The sequence below is a fragment of the Perca flavescens genome, chromosome 7 (assembly GCF_004354835.1).
Source record: "Perca flavescens isolate YP-PL-M2 chromosome 7, PFLA_1.0, whole genome shotgun sequence".
Taxonomy (NCBI): domain Eukaryota; kingdom Metazoa; phylum Chordata; class Actinopteri; order Perciformes; family Percidae; genus Perca; species Perca flavescens.
In genome coordinates this window covers 18,986,062-19,008,994 of record NC_041337.1, presented here as the reverse complement: position 1 = coordinate 19,008,994, position 22,933 = coordinate 18,986,062, and the positions used below count along the sequence as shown (strand labels likewise).

The following is a 22,933-nucleotide window of genomic DNA, read 5'->3' as shown; positions in this document are numbered from 1 at the left end:
AGCAAATCCACATCAAATGTATAAAAGAGCATTTCAATAGGCTACTGTAGACCATATGTGGCTGTAAAGATCGGAAGCACATATAGGACTAACGAGAATACTTGTGTTTTTTATTATTATGATGGCTTGGCTTTATCCTGGAGACATATTGGGGTCAGTGTATTTGGGGATAAGATCTCTGCCTGTATCAGGCCAGTTACTGTGAACACAATACGCAGCAGTTATATCAGGTCGTAAATGTACAATAGAAAAGTTCTAAATGCTGCATTGGTTGGCAATTCTGCTTCAGACTGTGAAATTTGGGAGAATGTGAAGTGATGTGTGGCCGATACGCCTGCAGGGCATCGTTTTAGATGAAGTTTCAGAACAAGTAGTGCATGTATAAGTTGGTTATTTTGAAAATGCTTGCTGCACTTACTTGGTTTAGATATTAAATAGTCTAGATTTTTCTAATTGACTTGTTTGGTTTTTTTTTCTTTTGAAGGTGTGGATTATCTATGCTCTGCTGCAGAAGCAGAGGTAAAAGTGCCTGTTGAGATGCCAGTAGAGGTGTGCCCTCTCCTCCCAGTTCTGAGGTTTGAGGTGCTCTTCATAACCAAAACAACTTGAGAAACATTACATTAAAAAAAACAGGGCACACGCCCAGAACCACAAACACATAAACACAGATCTGAAACATATGATCTCATATGGAGAGAGGGGCACGTTCAGGGGCACACCCAAAGTTGTCGCTGCTGCTGCTGCACAGCTCTGCCATCTCACACGGGACTTCCCTGAAGCTGTTGTGCCACCACGAGTCTCATTCTCAGAGCTAAAGTGATTTTAGGTACCAGAATGTTTTTTTTAAAACATTTGTGACTTTACAGTTTTTTTTCCAAACTGCATAATCTGTGCCAGAATGTTGACAGATGTTATGTATCCTGAAAAAAATTGACTCCAGTTTTGAATGCAAAATTATGTTTTTAGTTTTCTTTGTGTCCAATACTTCCTTAATTATTTTCACAAGGGTTCTCATGTGTTCTCTAATATTAAGTCCTATCAGTAGTTGTACCATCAGTAAGAATGGTAGTGATTTATTATCACTGCTCTGGGAAGATTGTCACAGAAACATTAAAAGCAATGAAACACAGCGCCAACAACACATGAGTTACACAAAAACAGCACCTACATGCCTGTAGTGAGCAGACAAGTAGGGCAAGTCCATCATGATTATTCTATAAATTGATCACACTGGGAATAAATGACTAGGTGAAACTACTTAGACTTTTTGGGGAGAGAAAACCTATTGGCTTGCCATTAAAGCATCATCTGTGTAAAATCAAAACATTAAAATTGTTGTGTTCAGGATGCTCAAACATCATCTGAATTTATAGATTAAACACAAATTATCTAAGATAACGTCATAGCTCACGCATTTCAACATGCACAAACAGTTTGTAGGTAAACCGACTCTTTAGCCAAGAAGATGAAGGAGAAAAAAATAATTCACCCGAGAGACAAAGAAGGGAGAGAGAATTAAAAACAGAAACTTAAGCTCTCTGGGCCTTTTTCTTCCCTCCAGGCATTTTGTGGCTAGTGAAAAAATGTGCTGTATATTTGAAGTGTTGGGTCACGTGACAGAGGAAGGCTTTATGAATCAGAGAGTATAATTATTTCTTAGTGAGTGAGTGTGTGCTTGTGTTTGGGGAGTGAAATAGTGATTTTAAGAGGTAAAGACTGCGAGAGAGGAGGAGTGAGGGAGGGAGAGAGAGAGTGAGGGAGGGAGGGAGAGACTCACTGCTACTCTGTCTTTGCTGTCAGAAGGACTCTGATGAACGTACACACATCTTTTCTCCTTTTCCCCCCAGCTAGCTCTGCTCATCAGACCTTTCCAGCAACTGCTTCATCTGTCCGTCTGCCTCATCAACACAAGAGCGGGTGAGTAATTTATTCTTAAAAAGTTCAGAATCTGTAACTTTAGTCATTGTTTGTCTTCCTTTCTTTCTCTCTCTCTCTCTCTCTCTCTCTCTCTCTCTCTCTCTCTCTCTCTCTCTCTCAACAAAGAGAAGGAAAGAGAGACTGCATTTTCGTTGGGAATCGGTCAACAGTTTTAATTGAAGACAGAGACAGAGTGTGCTAAACACTTGAGAGGCTTTGAAACAATTAATCATTGTTTGCCCCGCAATCCGACCAGACTTTCATGTGTAAACACTAAAACGTCCTAACACATGTCGTTTGCATGCAGTGTTTTAGCATCTTTGTTTCTTATTAATGTGAGAGTGATGCTGAGTTTATATGAAAATATACTTCAGCATGTGTGCCTGCATGTGCCTGTGTGCACATATGTGCTTATTAGTGAGTGTTTCAAGTGTTACCCAGTGCCTATGGAGCTCTTTATTATTAGCACATGTGTGTGTGTTAGTGTGTACACGCTTGCATGTGTTTGATGTGTATGAATGTATTCACCAGAGGAGTCACCAGTCCTTGACCTGTTTTCTTTTAATTTTTTTTATAAGCAACATATGAACACTTGGAAAAGAGAAGCATTGTTTTCCACCTTTTAAACAGCAGAGGCTAATTCCTGTGGAGTGAGGTGTGTCTGAAACTCTGCTCTTAGTTTACATGAAAGTTTATTCATTGTTTTCCCATAGTTAGCAGCGTGTCAGTGAAGGCTATTGATAGATGCTGGCATATATGCTGGGTTAACAGGTTTCACTAGTTACAGCCATGTGTAACACATTGCATTAAGTACTGTTTGATTTGGATATCAAATGATCAGGCACCTGATGTCGAAGTGTAGCTTTCCGCAGTGTTTTGGTTTATTGCTCCAGCAGTGACTGGTCAGTAGGTAAACCGCTGCAGCTGGACTGCCTTGGCTTTGCACCTGCTGTCCACTGCTTATTTCCCCTGGTGGACTTGACATAAGTGTGAGGGACAGTTTGATTGAAGCAAATTGTAAAAAGAAAAACACCCACACAGTTGAGTGAGGGATGCCTGCTTGAAGGCCAGTGATATCTGTTGCCCCCTCCACTGTCATCTGGTCTATCAGTTTGACTCTGAGTCTGTGACATCTGGAGTGGAAGAAATGGAGCTCATCTCTAAGGCAGAGTAATATCACTTTGCTCTCCTCCTCCTCCTCCAGAGCACCACCCGTGGGTCTTTTTTTTCGAGGACAGGCTGTCAATGCAGAGTGGCTTTACCTTCATGGAGTTCAGTCACAGCATCCTGTTTTTCTTTAGTGAATGTTTGGAATCAATTATTATTTGTGCTAGCTGTTATATGCACCAGATGGGTATGTGTCATTACTCATGATCCATGTACTTGTGATCATGAGTATGTGAGCTTAATCAGCCTCACCAAAAACATTCTCCCATTTTTGTTGTTGTAAATATTTACACGTCAGGCAACAGCCCAGCTTTAAAATTATTCAGTCAGTGCTCACATACTGTCTATCCGTACAGATCAGCAATAATATACTGATTAAATGTACTGTATGTCCATGGAAATAACTACTTTGGAACAAAAGCACAGACGAAATGGCCTGATTAGTGGTAGTTTTTCCAGGTATATGTGCCTACAATTTTGACATTTCATGGATCAAAAGGTTAAAGGTCATCACAAAATAATAAAAACAGGAGAAACGCTGGTTATAATAACAACAATAAATAATTACAATTTCATTTGTTATAATCATTGTTCCAGTAAAACCATCAAGGTTTAAACATGTCCAAATACTGTGTATATTTATTTTTTTTACAAAATTGCAAAACCTGGTGTGTTATCTGGGGCGGCTGTGGCTCAGTGGTAGTGCGGTAACCTGCCAATCGGAAGGTTGGTGGTTTGATCCCTGGCCCTGCAGTCCCATGTCGAAGTGTCCTTGGGCAAGACGCTGAACCCCGAGTAAATGTGTGTGAGTGTTTATCTGATGAGCAGGTGGCACCTTGTACGGCAGCCTCGGCCACAGTGTGTGAATGGTGAATGGTTCCTGTACTATGTTAAAGAGCTTTGAGTAGTCGTGAAGACTAGAAAAGCGCTATATAAATACAGTCCGTTTACATTTATGTGATAATACTTTTTAAGTGTAGATACATCTGAGGTTTTGTGGGAACCAATGAAACAACAGTTGCCCCATAAAAGCTTCTGTATTGCAAAATCCGCTAAGAGTCTGTCTTTGTGACATGACTTTGAGCAGTAAATCTGGGAGTTGTTGATACCTGTCTTTTTCTGGAATTTCTATAGCAATTAAGCCCAAGTAGTAGGGAGGGGTTAGACAGGTGGTTTTAGGAGAATCGAGGGGCTCTCTGTTACCACACTATAATTAACAAGGAAACTATCTGCACACCATTTCCTATGTCTATTTTTGCAGGTGTGTCTCATTGTAAGGATTTACATGTCCAGCCTTCCTTCAAGCTCTCATTAAAAGATCTTTTGGCACAAAGTTAAACTGGTGCGAATGTGTGTTGGTTTGCATGTGTGTGTTTGGGCCTGCTTGAGTGTTGCTTTGACTCCCGAGGCTAGAAGCGGCGGCAGTGGTGAAACCCATCCATTATGCATCTCTTTATTCAGAGAAAGGATTGTCTTCTCTCTGAGTTGAGGAATGGGAACACCTTCATTGCTGCCTGTGTGAATCATCTCTTTGTAATTACAAAACTAGACATATTAGTAGCACCAATTTTACCTTCCAAATCTCGAAGAGTAGCCATCACATTGTTGCCACTCTGAGCTTTCTTCTCTTGCTTTACTTCCTGTCTCTCTGACTCTCTTTATTTCTCAAAATGTCCCACCATCATCTGCCTTTGCCTTTTCCTCTTGTGGTATGTTTTCTTGTGCTGCTGGACCCACTGCTGAAGTCTCCATGTTGAGTACTCCAAAGAGCTCTACCACATCATGGAAACAGCAAGCTGTCGGGATGACTTCATCATGTCACAAAGTGTTTTATGTCTCACTGACTTCTCACTCTTTCCATACTTCTCTCCACCACTGTAAGTCAACAAAGCCTGTTTTGTGACATTATGGTTAAACAAAGAGAAGAAAGAGAGAACAAAAAAAGATTTAGGGATTAACATTAGATGATTTAAAGATACAAAAACAAGGATTGCATTATGACTCTCCCCCAGTGGCACTCCTGAAATCCAATACCTCTTCAAGTGACAAGTGATTACACAGAGGTGCTTCTTTGCATTGTTGCAGAGGCAGCTGTCAAACAAGTTTCAGGCGATGGAATGCCGGTTTGTTTGGAGGCACAGGACCGTCTGTCACTAGGTGTCTCTCTCAGAGCCATTAGCCAGCCACTTGTTGAAAAACTGGGAGCTGTCAGCTTTGCATCAGATAATAGTGTTGAGGATATTGTTTTCACTGCCAAAATACTGCTGACGCCAGCAACAAGATCAGACAACGTTATGTCATTATGTTTTAATATGAACATCTAAATTTCTATGTGACAGTCCACCGACACTTTCTGATGGCTCTGTGTGGGCATATTAAGCAGTGATGATGACACTAAGTCCACATTTTGCTCCAAGCGGTTGGAAAAGCCAGTCTGTCAACTCAGGACACACGGACTGTAAAATCATTGTTTAACTGCTGTGGTAGTATGACTTCACCCACGACCCAAAACTTAAACATAACCCTGTCTGCTTCAAGTCGTTTCCTTTACAAAGTTATTGAACATAAATCACTTTATGATGTTGACGATTGGAGGACAGGGCCTGGAAGACATGCACAGTTTTCTGTCAAAAAAATGAGCAGGAGTGAGCAAGTCAGAGGTGGAAAAAGCGTGAGAGGAGTCTGTGATTCTGCCATTCTGCCAAGCTTTCCACTGCCAGGATACATGGTACAGTTGATTTGTCTCGAGGCTGTGAATTTACAATTTAATTCTTCCAGTGAAAAGGTTTTGACTTGCTGCTCTGCCTGGACTGACTGACACATATATATTTTTTTTTTATTTTACCTCTCAGGACTTTTTTTTAATTTTTTTAATTGCATATTGTTGCCTTCTGGGGGTTCAGGAAACCCAAAGAAAATGTGTGAAACCCACTCAAGCTCAGAAAAGAAACAACAAGTCTCCACAAGAGTCAGAGAGGAAGGAGTAGCGTTTGAATTTGACTTCAAAGGAAAATATGGACAAAGACAAACATACAGTTATAACTCAATCCAACATTCACACACAGTTACTGTAAATTTATTTTGTTTTTCCCTTACTGTAAAAAGAAATCTCTTTCAAATCGGGCCAGCCATGGCACCCAGAATACTGCAAAGTAATCACCTGTGGTTTCTCGTGCTGACTAAAAAACCCACTGCCTTTCTTGGTTGTGTGGTGCAGAGCTTCCTGAGATGCCGTGATTTATTTGTTATTTTTGACTGCAGTTCTTATTGCCTGAGGGGCCTCACTCCGTCACAACGGTTAAGGCACAATTGTTGTTTTGCTCACAGAGGATTTGATACCCTTTGTTTAACAGACATTCAATCTGTGGGAACTGTTCTCTCTCTCTCTCTCTCTTTCTGTCTTTTCCACTCTTGCTTGATTCTACGTTCTGCTACGTCTTTTTTTGCTAAACTCTTTAGCAAACAAGAGAATCTCATTCTCTCTAAGCATGCCTTGTCTTGTAGGGCTGCCTCCAAATTGTCATCTTGATTGATTTCATTTTATTTGCTACACAGCGTTTTCTACCAATAAAATCAATGGATTATCTCAAGTGTAACGACTCTGCTTTAACAGGATGAAGTACTGTAAGGTCTCACCTAACACTCCACTATTTACAGAAACACCCAAAATAAATTTAAACTGCTACGTCTTAGGCTACGTCTTAGGCCCTAAGACGTAGGTAATGATGGAAAGTCCCAGCAGCAGCAGCAGCAGCAGCAGCAGCAGCAGCCGCAGCAGCCGGGAACCCACTCATAGCCGGCCCTGCTGCTCCTCGCCTGCCTGGCTGCTTTCTGCCTCCTGTGTGCCCCCCAGGCTCAAGGGAAGTAGGGAGGCCCTCCATGCCCATTTGGCCCTGGCTAACAGTGGATGAGGTCACTCCAAATTCCCCTTATCCCCTTATAGCCCCAGACGGGCTGGCGAAGTAAGCCTACCACAGGACCCAACATAAAACATAAATGGCTCTGTAAAAAGCTGCTGGGCTGATGTGACTCATTAAAAAACACTGGCGCCAACTCTTTTATTAATTCATTATTGTGTTTGGGCAGTGTAAAGTTACTGGGTTCTATTTTAAAAGGCTGTGTGTCTCTCTGTACTCTACTAGTTTTTTCTTAATCAGATTCTGTCGTTGTTTCATTACATATGTGTGAAAGTACAGTGGGACTGCGGTTTATTGTGCTGAGGTAGGATTTTCCGCTTGGGTCTCGTGGCTTGAAACTCATTTAAAGCTTAATTTGTGGATTAATCTACTGTTGTTTCCCCCTTTGGGAATACAAAAGTCACATGTGTACAGTCCTACTCTTTCTCTTCATAATAATAATATTTTTGTCACACATCTTCCTTTTTCTCTTCTCCCAGCACTCTCAGACAGATCGTGCTGCCTTTATGGGGCCTGGTTTGAGTTCATGAGGCAAATACCCAAACGGGCCAAGCGCTGGCCAAGTACATACTCATAACACGTGCACGCACGCACGCACGCACGCACGCACGCACGCACGCACGCACGCACACACACACACACACACACACACACACACACACACACACACTTTATGAGCCTGTGCGTTACTGGCAGTTTTGTTTTTCCAGTCTGTACCTCTTCTCCCATTAGGCCCACTGTGAAATCTTTAGTGATGTTTTTGTGTGTTAGCCGCACAGTGGAACCGCTGCACAGGGTCATGGTACAAGTTGTATAAGCAGTAGAGGGATGGAAATGGGGTGCGGGTGGGGGAGGTGGGGGAGAGAGGATTCGGTATATGATTATAGAGGAGATGTGGGGTGGGTCAGAAAAGGGAAAAAATCAAAAGTAGTTAAGATGAGGGATAGACTGAATAAGCGAAAGAAAGACATACAGAGAGAAAGAAGGAAAGAAAAAGAAATATGGCAATATGGCTGTGTTGGCAGGTTGGGGGTGGGTGCCTATCGACGGCTGCTTCTTCCTGAAACGTGGCCACCCGAGCCTGCCTGGGCCCTGGATGCACATGTGGAACAGTTTACTGTAATGGAACTCTAAATTAGTGGTGGTTTGAAGCTGCCTGCAGCAGTAGGGTGTAATTAACTGGCTCTGTTGAAAGAGAAAGAGCCAGAAAGAGAGGCAGGGAGGGAGCCAGAGTCCTGGAAAAGGCAAGGGGTGAGAAGTGTGTGTGTGTGTGTGTGTGTGTGTGTGTGTGTGTGTGTGTGTGTGTGTGTGTGTGTGTGTGTGTGTGTGTTCTCACACGTGTAGAGGTTTTTCTTTTTTTTTTTTTGATTGCATGTGTATGTGTTTAAGACTATGTGGTGCATATGTGTGCGTCTTGGAAAGCTCTCCCTCTTTCCTCGGCACGGCGCCACCTCTTAGTGCCCCCCAGTGCCCAGACCCTGTCACTGTGTGTTTTTTGCTCAGTTCAGCAGTTCACTGGTTTAGCCTTAGATCTCTCCCCCCGACCCTCATTTCTTTGTTTATACCAAATTCATTACCAAGATTTTTTCCCTGTCTTTTCTCCCAGATTCACAAGCCACAGTAGTTCCAAATTCCTTGGCTCTGCTTTTTTTTCAAAGCCGCATTTCAAAAACAAGCTGATCACACCACCCACTCATGAAATCACGCTAGAGAAGTAAAAGGCAAAAAGAAAACATGAAAAAAATGGGAGGCTTTGCTGGGATTTTTTCACCCTCTCTTGTATTAACTGTCAACAGTGGGCCATAACTGCACCCTTTTCCACTCTTGAGCCTGATTTGTCTGGGCCTAATGTGTGGAGTCCAAGTGACGAGCAAGCTGCAGGAGGTTAGAGCCAAAATGACTCTGTGGGATGGGAGCCTGACCTCAAGAGAAGATAGTTGGAAGTGACAGCAGCAGTTAGCAATCAGTGGATCTCATTTTCCCTACCCTCTACCCCCATCAAACCCCCCCTCCCTTCTTCATGCTGGACCCCGTGTCTGGGCCTCTGGTCCTGGGGGGAAAGAGGCAAAGAGGCAGTCTGCTGTGCTAGGCTGGCAGCAGGAACAGAGGAGCTCTTTATAGTAGAGTTCTGGTGATTTAAATCATATGGCATAGCCTGGAATCACTGTAGAAGTCTGGAAGCTCTTCAAAACTGCAAGAACAAGAGCTCTCTCTTTCTCTCTCTCTCTTTTTTTTCCCATCCCTCCCTCCCCCCCTCTCTTCCTTCATATAACTTTTTCCAAACTTCTTTCTTATTTTCTTTTCCCCTCGCCCAGTCCCAGTTTTTCTGGCTTTCCTCTTACAGCTCACTCGTTATTTTTCTCTCACGTCTTTTTTTTTGGTTTGTTTTATTTATGGATATAGAAAGACAACAAGGGGATCCAAGGGATAACATGTAAAAGCGAGAAACACTTTTTTCCAACATGGTCCCTGATGTATGTCCCTTTATCTGTTTTGGTTCTCGTCGTCTTTCCTTACTACTTCTTTACTTCCCATTCTCTCATACCTGTTGTTGGTATAAAGTTTGCACATCCTTCTTACATTAGAACAGTAGATAAACTATTCTCCGTCCCAGAACGTAGATGGATCACAGTCTCAGAGTTGACGTGAGGTGAATTGCGTTTGTGGAATCCAGAGAGGATCTCAACACAAACCATTGATTGTATCATTATGTTCATACCAATCACAAACACTTATCCTCAAGTTTTATGTGGGGAATTTCTTAGAAAGAAATAACAAATTTATCTGCCTTCTTTTCCCCAGAAAACTGAATTGGATGACCCTTTTAAAGTGGAGTCACTAAAACCAGAGGCCTCATCATCACTCATCTGTTCCCCACATCCTGAGAGTCTTCGAAGGGACACAAATTTAAACTTTGCCGGGGATTTCCAGGTGTTGTGACGGACGTTTCTTTCACCCAGCGGCCTGCTGCGGACCCCTGGGTGTGCTCTGTTGCCATGGCTACCAACAGGGAACAGCAGGTGGGTCACATGACCGGGTTCCCACCTGCCGTCTACCCGTTCGCCTTCAACTCCATGAGAAGCCACTCCCCTTTTGACCTGCTGGCCAACAGCAGCCTGTTTGGAAGATTTGGTGCTGACCTGCCCAAAGAGATGGCCGCTCTCTGTAAGTCATTTTCATTACTGTGTGCGTTTGACTTTTCCTCCCTCTCACGTATCATTTTCCCTTTCAACTCTTAACTACATGTATGGCCCCATACCTTCATTTTATTTAAGTCACATTATACAATTTGAACTTGCACTGGAAAGAGGAAAATTCGGCTATTTAAATTGCACTTCATTATGTGTAATTTTGTGGAAATGGAAAACCTTAGGGTCTGTTTGTGATATAGGACGAGTGGTATAAAAAAATCCCCAAAGAAACCATGAAGAAAAAGTGCACTTTCATCAATACAATGATTACTCTGCTCCTGTGGTTTCCGTATAGATGCTTGTATGTGTGTGTGTGTGTGTGTGTGTGTGTGTGTGTGTGTGTGTGTGTGTGTGTGTGTGTGTGTGTGTCTGTGCGTGTGCGCGCATGTGTGTTTCTGGACTTCTCACAGAGCTTTTGTGAGGCAGGCAACCCACAAGTCTGAGACAAAACAACATTCTTTCAGTGTGAGGTGATGAGTGCTCTGAGCATCAACAAATATTTGAAAATGAGCACAATTGCAATTGAAAGACTTATCTGACTGTTTATTCAGAATAAGCAGTGTGTGGTATCACCGTTTTGGAGAAAGAAAGGTGAGCTAAAGCAGCACACTCCAGTAGTGTCAGACTAGTTTCAGACCTGAGCACAGGGGGCACTGTTGTATGTTGAAGCACTAAAATGGAATGATGTACACTACAGTATGTAGCACAGAGCACAAAGAGGAGATTGTTGGCAGTTCAGAGTGTTTTTCTGTCATGGAAAAACTGACCATATTACACACACACACTGTTGACATACATTGTTGTTCAAAATACCTGCTAGTTTCTAAAGGCAATTTTTTAATCAGCATCATGATTCTAGGTCAGGGATTATCAACGAATAAAACCACGGCTGCATAATTCGCTGGAGGGTGAGGATGTCAATGTGAGAGAAAGGAAAGAAAGAAAGAGAGAGTATAGAAGGAGCACTTTCGTTAAGGTTAGGGCTTGAGGTAAAGGTAAGCAGGAGTTATTTGAAATCTTATCTGGGTGCAGTGCTAAATGGGCAGCAGGTGTTGGTGGGTGGTAGGTGGTGAAGGGGCTATAATGGGTGTGGGTGGCAACAGCTGAGTGCAGAGCCTGAAAGCCCCCCAGCCTGTGTGTGCAGTCCCCCTCTCTCCCCTACCACAGCATGCCTGAGCACCTCTCCAGCCTTTCAGCTGTCAATCACTACCTCCCCCCCCTTCCTCCTCGCCGCTGCTGCCCACCTAATCCTCAAGGTATTTTCACAGAACCAGAGCAAGCGAGAGAGGGAGCAAGAGCACCTAGGGGTAATGTCCTAGTGTGGTGGAATCTAAGAACACACCCTGCTAGGAAAACATAGATATACACACATGCAAACACAACACCAGAGACATCCCCCCTCTCTCTCTCTCTCTCTCTCTGACTGTCTCTCTGTCTCTCAGTCTCTCAAACACAGAGCACTTCTTTCATCTAAAAACTAGAAACATACTCCTGACGCATAGTGAAATCCCACCGCACTGACAGATGGATTCTTTTGGTTTTTACACTGGCATGAGTTAAGACAAAAACAAGTATCAAAGCACAAACAGACACAGGCAACTACATGCACTGGGGCTCTCATGCATGACTGCTTGTACTGACACATCCACGCTGGCAGTAGTATCGTTCACAAGGGTTAAGGACTGCAATTATTCTGTGTCAGAGTTTAAACAAGGTTCGGGCCAAAGATTAAGTCAGGATCATAGTGACAATTAGCGTGGACTGAGCTTTATGTGTGTGCATTGACATTTTGTTTATTTCTACCTCTTTATTAGCTGATCAAATCAATGTCAGTATTGTCTAATATTATTCACTGTAAACATTAGGATCAGTATTATTATTTTTTCGCTAGGAGTCTCGAATCAGCAACAAATTAAAACTATTTCTCTCTTTTTTTTACATAATTAATTAACTTAAAACAGGTATATCAGGAGCTGTGACTAATGACTTGTAATCTGTTCATAACTGTTTTTGATTATTCGAGCAATTATTAACTCTAAAAAATGTCAAGAAATAGTGAAACATGCAATTTCAATTAATCGACTAATTGTTTCAGCACTAGACCTGCCTACAGGTTATTTGTGCTAAAGCTCTTTAAAAAAATACATTTTCATATCAGCCTGTGGATGGAAAATAATCAGCAGTTAGTATCGGCTTTTAAAACATCCTTTTGGTGTTTCCCTTGACAAGGAATGTTACAAGTCATTTTACTGACAGCAGTCTCATTCCCCACTCTCTTAAACATTAGCGGGGAAGACAAAAGGCTTTGGTTTGGACATTCCCCAGGCCCTCTCCTTCTACTTCTTATCCAGGAGTTGGCTTAACAGGCCTGCTCATTGTTGTCAGGGCTGTCTGTAGGCCAGAGTGAGAAAATACCTTCCACATAAAGGGAGTAGCACTGCGGATATTTCTCTGCGTGTATGTGTGTTTGTGTGTGCAGTAAATAGAACTGCATTCTTGCCCGGCTTCAGAGCTCCGTGTGTAATTGTTGTTAGAAAGGTATCCCGGGTGACACCTACCTTTTGTTGAGTGTGAATGCTGTGCCGACAGGTCGGAGCACCTCCCACGGCGGCGCTGTGCTTTGGCACCAGAGTGTCTTTGGAAATACCTGTTTTGCACAGAGGTGGGAAGAGACAGGACTTGGGAGGGATGGCTGTGTTTGCACATGTAGAGATAGTAGACTTTTCTTTATTCTTAATGCATACATGAAGTAAGCAGACCCAGAACACCTTAGTGCTTCACTTTAACGTTCAAGTCATGTGTGAATGAGGTTCACTGAACATGTGGGTGTGCTGCAAGACTCCCTCTTTACCACCCATATCTTTACAAATGTGCAAAGGCATTTGTTCATCCATGAGAGGCTCTGACAGCTCTCTGTGCAGTATGTAGCAGAGGCCGTTATCAGTTGATCCCTGTCATTATGGGAGCCCTTCAAACAAACAGTTGGAAGACCATTAAGGCCACTTACTATGTGATAACATCACCACTGAGCCCTGAAACACCTTTATATGCTTTCACCAATCAGGGCCGGAGCCCTGGCCTTAAAGCCAGCCACAGGGATGTTTTGAAAAGCTAGTAGGTCATTTCCTTCAGCCCCACATGGCTGGGACCAAAATCTGCAGTCTTTTGCTGGGCTCGGACTTTCTACTCTAACCATCATTTTGAGCTTTTTGCTGAGTGATGCAAACAGAAATCTCATGAGAGGCTCAGCTGTGAATGTTTTCAGCTGCATCGCAGTGGGATGAAATTAAAAGGATTGTATTAATAGAAAGGAATAAATGGCGTGTTGAAACTTGTGTAAAAGCTGCCTGAGTCTGCTCACTTGTACCTCCAATGGAGACAAGGGGAACAGCTGTTTATGTGAAGTGTGTGGTGGGCATGGATTTATATGCCACAGACACACATGCACAAACATTAGTATATTCAATTCAAAGAACTTTATTTATCCGTTAGGAACTTCATTTGTGTTGAGCATCAGTGCATGTACAGTACCACGAACACAGCATAATCTAACACACACACACACACACACACACACACACACACACACACACACACACACACACTCCATATAGACAAATAGTAAATAATTACCAATAAATGGTAACATAAATAGTAACCAAAACTTGCAAAGTACAATAGATAAATACATGATAAATAAGCATTAAGCATTAAGAAACAGTTACATAAAAAAAAAAAAAAAAAAGTTAAAATAGTAAATGTGTCAATCATTCATATTTCTGATAGATGTAGGCACAAAACTTGTCATGGCTCTCTTGGTCCTAAATATAAGTGATCTGTATCTCTGGCCTGAAGGTAAAAGACAACAGTGACTGTGCAGTGTATGAGTAGCGTCTAAGGCTATTTGGGTTCCTTTTGTTTTTGTCCTCCTGTAATAAATACTGATGAGTGGTTCCTGCACCTGTCCAATTATTTTACTACTTATTGTTATAACTGCTAAGCTCTCTTTGGCTGCTAAGCATATATGCATGCATCTGTGTGTGTGCGCGCGCACACACACACACACACACACACACACACACACACACACACACACACACACACACAAGAAGGTTATGTTGGCATATGGAGCTCGGGGAGTTGCGTAAAGGAGCCATTTTGGTGGGAAATGTGGTACGAGAGGGTATGTTAAAGCAAACCTTAAATGGAGGAGAGGGACAGCAGGGAAGGATGTTGACGACTAGCAGAGTGAAGCCCTCTTGGCTGGATGCGAAGCAGAGCACAAACAGCGCATTGTACCGCTTTATTTATTTTCTTTAAGGTTGAAGTGCTGGGTTTCAGCCCGGCCTTGATGGAGGTACCGTACGTGGGTACGTGCCTGACTGTGAAGGTTTGAATTTTGCATAACGTGTGTGCTTATGTGGGGATACTGCATATTTGAGTGAAGGGAGGGAGGGAGGGAGACGAAAGAGAAAGTGAGCTATGTATGGATATGAAAATGATGAGCTCAGCCCTGCTACCCCTTACTTCCCTACAGACACAGTTTTTAAACTTGTGAAAGGCCCTCTGAGACACCTGAGAGTTTTTTTTTTTTTTTTTTTGATTTTCTGTTGGCTCTTGAGGGCAAAGCCGACCTTTGTCAATCTCTGTGTCATTTACTGATCTCAGATAGATTTATTGAAAGTGCAGAAAAATTGCCTGAACTTGGGGTGAAATAAAACTTCAGGAATGAGAGACGCATATGTGGTCATTGCATATGTATTATAATCATTGTAGAGAGTAAGTTAGAGCAGTGAAAGGGATCTGTAATGATGCATGAGGTGTATTTTGAACAAAATCATTCCTCATCTCTGATTTTGCATGATCACCTGCCAATATTGTATTTCTTTCTTAACAAAAATAGCATCATCATGTTGTTCAAGCCTTTATCAAAAACATACAAGAAATCAAGTCTGGATATGCTAAACTAAAAATTAATCTCTATCCAGCAACAGTAATCTATCTATCTATCCATCACATAAAAGGTAGTACTACATCAAACTATGAACTACCCAGTTATTACACTAGATCATTGTTAGCAGTGTTTAGTTTTGACCCCGCCGTTTACCGTTACGAGTGTCAAAACTTAATCCGAAAAAAAAGTGCCGTTATAGAGCCATCTGCTCGCTGGCATCTCTGTTCCTTGATCTATCTACCATGATCTACACAGCACATTAGAAATGCGCCGCGTACTTGATCTATCAGAAACTGGATAGAAAGGACAGACAGACAGACAGACAGACAGACAGACACTTTTATTCATCCCGAGGGAAATTTTAGATGGAGCCTCCTCTGCTATAATAAACAGCCCTACATCATCTGACATCCCTGCTTTCATCTCCCTTGGCTACCGCTAGCCTCAAGATGACAGCTCTCTGAGGCGCTCCTCTTCTTTTTGGAAATCGATTCCCCTCACATCGTTCTTTTTATATTTTTCAACCATTGCTGGCATTTATTTATCAGATTAGGGGTGAACTGGCCAGAAAGAGCCACTTTGTTTTTCCAGTCAATTTAAAGCACGCACTGAAGGAGTTTTTGTGTAACTGAGTGGAATATCTGCTCCTGAGATGATATCCACCTAAACCCTGTCGGCTTATGCACTCTTGAATTCCCTTGCTTTTCTTTCTCCTCTTTCTCTTCTTCTCCTTAGCCTTCACCTTGGATTTCCTCTGGTTATCCCTCTGTGCAAGTTGGAGCCAATTTGCCCTAAGTGCTGGAAACTTTCTGAAACTTTGCGTGTGTATTAAATGTGTGTGTGTGTGTGTGTGTGTGTGTGTGTGTGTGTGTGTGTGTGTGTGTGTGTGTGTGTGTGTGTGTGTGCGCTTGCTTGATCCTGCATGCCTGCGTTGAAAGTCAGCAAAGGTTGCTGGTAAGGGAGAGGCCACAGAGTGTACTACAGCTCTGACACGATGACAGATGAAGATAAAGAGGCTACTATTAAAAGTGGGAGGGGGCTGTTTTCAGATGGGCCTTTGTGGGCACGTGCAAGATGAAGAGCGCGCAATGGCAAGAAAAGAGGGATGGGCCCGCAGAAGGCGTGGGAGGGCACACAGGCACAGGGCAGGCTGAGAACAAGATGGGGGGGTTTCATATTTTTGGCCACACAACTGAAAGATCTTCCTTTTTTTCCCACAAAACACGGGTAGCGAAATGTCATGACAGTGCAGATAGAGAGAGAGAAAGACAGAGAGTGAAAAAGACTTTGCTGAAAGATGGCCAAGACTGATAGTACTCTGAAAAGTAGCTCTGTTAGGTCTTTGGTGGGACCAGCATGTGAACAGAGGCCAACATGGCCGCCGCTCAGAAAAGAGCTCTCTCATAAGTCATGCCTCACCTACCCGACATCCTTCCTCAGTGACACATCAGGTATCTTCTAGAGATATATTGTGAGAGAGTGAAGTAGATGAGTGGATAAGATCACATGTCTTGTCAGAGCTAAACGTGTAAAACCTACGGCTGGTGGAGACATTGATGGATGTGATGAGTAAGAATGCTAGGATTGCACACTGTTTTTGCTGACAAACATAACAGCCCACCATAACGTATATAGGACACTACTATTTTTAATGAGTTCATAAAAAAAGATGCATGGACCTCAGGTGTTAAAAACAACCTGTGTGTGTGTGTGTGTGTGTGTGTGTGTGTGTGTGTGTAACCTGAATCTAGCTACAGTGGGAGGGCGCTCTGAACTGGTGTTCAGTGTATCATCACCATCAATCTGTTTCAGCACGTCCACACACATGTTCACATCAGCATTGAAAAAGCTCTACATTCTTTTCAAAATCGCCATGCTGCATTTAGCGCATTAAAAACAAGTCTTTATTGCCTCACACACCACTGTGTTGTTGACTGCTTGGCTGGAACCTGAATGACTGTATACAGAGGAAGTGGCAACAATGTGTTGTATACGTCTTATCTGTAATCGGCATCAGAACGTCAGACAGTAGTAAAGCTTGATTTTCCTGGGCCCTGGCCCACGTGGAGCTATAAGCAGTCTGAGACCAGCTAACTGAGCGTACCCATCTACTGTATAGATAAAGAGATGAAACATCATATCACAAAATAAACATTTCAAAATTTTGAATATGTGTAGAAGTCTGGTTTAATCAGTGCAATTAAACATGATGGAAAGCAGCAGTTACAAAATGACCAGTGAGTTGGCAGTGTCTGAAAATGGAACATTTCCAAAAACAAAAACAAAAGCAGAGAACTTTTTCAGCTAAAACAACTCATGCAGTTAGGGAAAATAATGGCCATAGGGAACTTGATGAAATGGGGAGAGTATTTGCAGAAACGGAGGGGTGGGGGTGGATTAAAGGAGAGCGATGGAGAGAATTGTGAGCCAGGGAGTGAGGAATAGAAGGAGGGAGGGAAGGATAAGTTTGGGGGGAAAGTTAGTGGCCCAGTGGGGGTTTCTTCTAGAGTTCAACCTCTCTGGCTGGGGAAGGAAGGGGAGGAGGGAGAGGAGGAAGGGGAGGCAGGGACCGGCCTGGGTCAGCAACAGTATGGAGTATGTGTAGATTAGATGTCTAAACTCACTCCGCAAACCCTCTGAAGCGTTGGAAGACTCTCAGCTCACAGTGCTGTATGCCAATAAGTGAAGAACCTGGGGTTAGTGGTCTGAATTATAGTCTCAAACACAGTAAAAAAGAAATGTCAAAACCAGGAGAGAATCGGATAAGGTCCATAAATCTCCAAAAACAAAAGTTTCAAGTGTGAGCACATGATATTATAAATCGATTGTGTTGCGGCTCGCCGGTCCAGAGAGCAGCCCTGGCAAACAACACTGATGTTACAAAGAACATTTGCACACCAGGGGATAAGCCAGTTTTTAGTTTCCAGGATGCAGTTTGAAACTAGCAGCAAAAAAAGAAAAAAGAAAATACACAGGAAACAGAGTGAAAGACGAGTGTGAGAAGAATGCTTGTCGATCATAAAAATGTTACCTGTGGCAATGATTTAATCTGAAATGCATCCAGATCAAGAATTTTTTGAATCATTGTGTAAATGGGTGGAAAGGAAGAGTCGTTTTTAACAACAAACTGTTAGCAGGGGCATCTTTGATAGATAATAGTTTGTTATCTAGCCTCACTGTTCTATTCGTGCTGTCATAAAGCTTCCTCTTTATGACCCGACAGCTGTTTGAAGAAACACATAACAACTACTGATGTTAACTGTTTGATGCAACAAAAGAGCTGTTAAATGTGTGCCTGTGTGTATGCAAGGAGTATCAGCCCGCATGTGTGTATGACTGCTCGAGTGTGCCAGCTTAACAAAATAAACAAGAGATCTCAACTGAAGGAAAAGCTTTTAAGTCAATAAACAATTTAATCAAAATCATTCAAAATAGCCCGAAACGTCAAAGCATGGTTTCTTTCATGAGACAGGAAAAAGAGTGAAGTGTGAGACAGATGAGGAGGGAGGATGGGGAGGAGGGAGGGCACTGTGTGTTTATGGAGAGCGTAGCCAGCAGCACAGATTGACAGGAAATGTTGTCTTTTTTGCCTGCTGGGCTATACCACTTGTACTGGTCTGACAGGGGGGAGATGAATGTGCAGGGCACACAGACGAAAGCCATTCTATTATCATATATCTCCCATTGTATCAAGCTGTTTGCTTTAGCTCAGCTAGAGTCGATCCGTCTGCTGAGCAACAGTTAGGACCAGTGACAGGCTTTTTTATTGACCGCCTATTGATTTCCTTTGATTTACCGTCACTGTGAGGGCAGTGCTATGTTTTAAATTGAATTATTTCAGCGATACACAGAACAGTCTGTGCTAAAGAAGACTGAATGCGGAAGGCTCAATGATATATTCAGGTGTTACGTTAAAATGAATTACTCGCACAACTTTATCACATCTGCATCCTTGCATCTCTCTGTATTTCTTCTCAATAGTTGCTCAGAGATAAATCACAAACAAGGTCAAGAGAACCTGTGAGAAGTGTGTCCAGCACATGGTGTGTTTGTATACTGGGAGTATTTGTCTCTGTAAATGCTCTGCGGGGATTGAGCAAGGCAGCCCTCATTCATCACTGTTAAAGCACTTCCAGAGGGAGAGACAGAAAGAACTGCCCATCCTCTGTTCCCTCAAACACACAGAGAGGAGGGAGGGATTTACTCTGGCATCTGGTTTCTGGGTTCAACCACAGCACAATGTTCTCTCTCTCTCTCGCTTTCTCTCTCTCTCTCTCTCTCTTTCTCACACACACATACTCACCCGGCCAGTGGCTGGACTTTAATATGGTTATGATTAGAGACGGGGGCTCAGAGAAGGGAGGGGAGGTGGGCTCATATTTACTGCAGTGGAATTGGGGGAGGTGCAATGGAAAGACAGACAGAGACAGGGACCAGATCTGAATGGGACACGAGGGGAGGGGTGCTGTTTGTTTGCATTCTGGGCTGAAATATAAAACACAAAAGCAGCACGGACAAAAATGCAAAAGAAGAATAGGAATAGAGTTTTGTCCCTTAACCAGATCAGTCCTTCCTCCAGTGCAGGCTCTGCTGGCCGGCCCCCTCTCCTCCCTCTCCCTCCCTTCTCCCCCCTCCTCCTGGGTCCCTCTCTCTAGCCCTTCCTCTATGGCATTCTCTCTCTCTCTCCACCCCCTCTCAGAGCGTCATGCCGAGGCAGTTGGTTCGCTCCGCCGTGTCTGGGGCTCAGCGAGAGCTGTGAGAGGCTGTGAGAGTTATTTAGGTCTGTTACAGCAGACAGAGAGCAGCTCACCCAAGGGCAGGGGGAGAGTAGAGAGTCAGAGTCACGCTCAGCTCCGCTCAGCCAGGCAGGAACCAGATCTGCATTCCAGCTGAGAGGGAAAGAGGGGAAATCCAGCATCGGCAGGAAAGGACAGCAGAGAGACTGACAGCGAGAGATAAGAGCAGGCAGGGAAGGGAAGGTAGCAGATCCAGCTAGCTGGTGCTGCTGTTTGTTGTTGTCACTGCTCCAGCGGGTGACGTGAGCAGTGGAAGCAGGGCAGGACACAGGCAGGACTGAGGGCTCGTAGTGATTGTTGCTGAGGGCTGGGGGGGTGGGGTGCCATGTTCGACTGTATGGAGGCTCTGGGTATGGGCCCCCGTCAGCTCTATGATGTCACCAGCCGCGGTGCATGCATGCTGCGGAAGGCAAGCCCCTTCTTTGCGGGGCTGGACCCCTTCGCTTGGACAGGCAGTGCCAGCGTTCAGTGTAAGTGGCATTTCTTGTATGACACAATCATGTCTCTCTCTCTCTCTCTCTCTCTCTCTCTCTCTCTCTCTCTCTCTCTCTCTCTCTCTCTTGTATTCCTCGCTAGCTTACCCCTCAGGGCTCAACCAAGGGGGCTGCTGTCACAGGAAAAGACTGGGACAGTCTCCTCTCCTCTGCTATCCTCTCCCCCTCACAGCCCACAGCCAGTTTGAGCTGCTCAGCCATCTGAAAAAAACTCTGCTATGATATGATATGCACTGTATGTGTGTGTGTGTGTGTGTGTTTTCATGTACTTTTGTGTGTAGATGTTTGACTTGTGGGTTTGAGCCCATGTAGTCAAGTTTCAGTGACACTGTGTTGCCACCTGAGGTTTGACCTTGCCAGGTGCTGTATACTAAAAAATACAGTATGAACAGATGAAAGAAAGAGAAAAAGAGGCGGTGTGTGTGTGACAGGAAGAGAAAAGACGGATGCTTTGGATACCCAAACAGGTTTAGTTAATCTGTCTGTCTTCATGTGGGTTTAACTCTACAAGTTTGGTTTTTGATGTATTTATCATGAAAGGTTTTTGACAAATATAGCCTGTGTAATATTACAGATGTTTAAAAGTTGTGTGTAGCCTGATGCAGTCCTCATAAGTCAGAGGTTTGTTTATGCTTCTGGATACAAGATGGATAATGATATTCCTCTGGAGCTATGAATTAATAAGTAGATGAATTATTTAATGGATAAATTAGAAATATAGAATGCATACCCAGTCTAAAAAAAAAAGCTGATGGATATTCTGGCCAGTTTTCTTTTCTCTCTTTTCCTCTGTCAGACTCTCATTTTTCTTCACCCGTCTTCCACCTCTGACTTCAGACAAGGCTCTGACTCTAACAACAGGCCTGTCTCTGGACAGACAAAACTGGGGTCCATTTCCATACACTTCCAGGGGGCCTCTACTGCTGTGAGAGAGCGTGTGAGAGTGGAAAAGGAGTGGGGGTGTGTATGCATGGCATGGTGGGAGAAGTGTGGAGGGATCCAAGCCAGATATGACAGTGTAAAAACAATCCAGAATACAAGAATAGATAGAGCGGTGGGATAAACAACTAACCTGTTTTCTTGTTTTTGGGAAGCTTTTTGAATTTGGTTCTGATTATTTTTGGTATTATTCTGTTTGTTCATCCTCCTACTTTTTGTTCCTTTTAACTGCCTCTCGGGGCGAGTCATCTGTCTTCATTAATCGTGAAGACACCAGCGTTTCAGTGGCTGTCATGCACACTGGCTGAGCTTTAATGAAGACAGATCCCCTGTCAGTGGAGGCCGAGGCCAGGGGGGACACCAGCCAGCCCAGCCTGCTCTGCTTAGCTAGGGGAGCCCTGATGATAACAAGATGAGATTTGTTTATTTAATCAATCAGACTTCTATGGCCTCTCCTGTTAACCTATTCACACACATGCACACATTTGAAAATTAGGCCTCCAGATTCCAGAAGTACATTTTTCATTTGACTCTTTGTTCCAGAAAAATCAAAGAGATAAAAAAAAGAAGAAAAAAAAAACTCCTGAGAAGCTGCCCCGAGGGGAAGGGAGCTGAGTCTAGCAGAGCAGAGCAAAGTGGAAGCTGGTGTGGTGTACTGTTTCAAGCCCTCTGTGCCCAATAACCTTTGTAAACAAGGCAGCCCTATCCCCACATGAGGAGCCATAATGCCTCTCTTTGCTGAAGCAGTTGCCTCTCATTGTCCTCATCAATGAGGCTGATGAATTGATGTTTAAGTCTGATATCTCATTAAGCCAGCCCAGCTGCACAACAGAGGGACCTGTCTGGCTCCTAATGTCACGCTCACACAAGCACCCTCTCTGCACACCAAACTAACCACCGGGTTTGTAAAGAGAGTTACCTGGCCCTTGCATGATACTCAACAATGAATTACTGTGGTCTAACTGTGTTTTTCCTCTGTTTGGAAAAATAATTCAACAGTGTGGAAAAATATGCGCTTTGAGTTGAATTTCATGAAAACATTGTATCTTAAAATGGTCAGTATTTCTTTAATAATCTGTGGGAAATGCAATTTAAAATGTGTGTCCCCTTAAATCTTACACAAAATGAGATCTCCTATTGTCTCTGCAGTAAATCTCCTGCGGTGATAAGTGTCACTGTTGTTAGCCCGGGACAGTCCGAGGACTTTAAAAGTGTGTGGTCAGTTTTCCTGTTTTTGTTCACCAGTGGGAGACCTCAATGTCAGAGGTTAGTGAGAGGCTACGGCCTGGCCAATGTCAGATCTACACCATGTGTGGCGGCCTTGTCAGCTTGCTGAAAAGGAGACCCTTTCAACCAGCTTGGCTTGTGTAATGCTCTTAAGTGCCTTATACCACGGAGCTAGTACTACATCTGAGCTGCCCTGCGAGTAAGGATAATGGACACTGATTTAGTCATACGTCAATGAGAACTGAATTAGTCAACTGCCAGGGAAGCCATTTCAGAGAGCCTATGCAGACCGATCCCTTCAACTGCCAATGTTCATTTGCTTAGAAGAATG

At 43.4% G+C, this 22,933-nt stretch overlaps 1 protein-coding gene across 4 annotated transcripts in view; it reads left to right on the top strand.

Annotated features, from left to right (window-relative positions):
* rarga (retinoic acid receptor gamma a) overlaps positions 1 to 22,933 on the top strand; it is a 43,492-nt gene that overhangs the window by 3,839 nt on the left and 16,720 nt on the right. Inside the window, exons 3-5 of one of the 4 annotated variants that reach the window (XM_028582215.1) lie at positions 485 to 826; positions 1,848 to 1,917; positions 9,804 to 10,166. In XM_028582215.1, coding sequence (XP_028438016.1) covers positions 9,998 to 10,166 — 169 coding nt within the window. In that variant the 5' untranslated portion in view covers positions 485 to 826; positions 1,848 to 1,917; positions 9,804 to 9,997. Of the gene's footprint in view, positions 1 to 484; positions 827 to 1,847; positions 1,918 to 9,803; positions 10,167 to 19,846; positions 20,413 to 22,933 lie in introns of those variants that run through there. The other 3 variants (XM_028582216.1, XM_028582214.1, XM_028582217.1) reach the window with 3 other exon arrangements.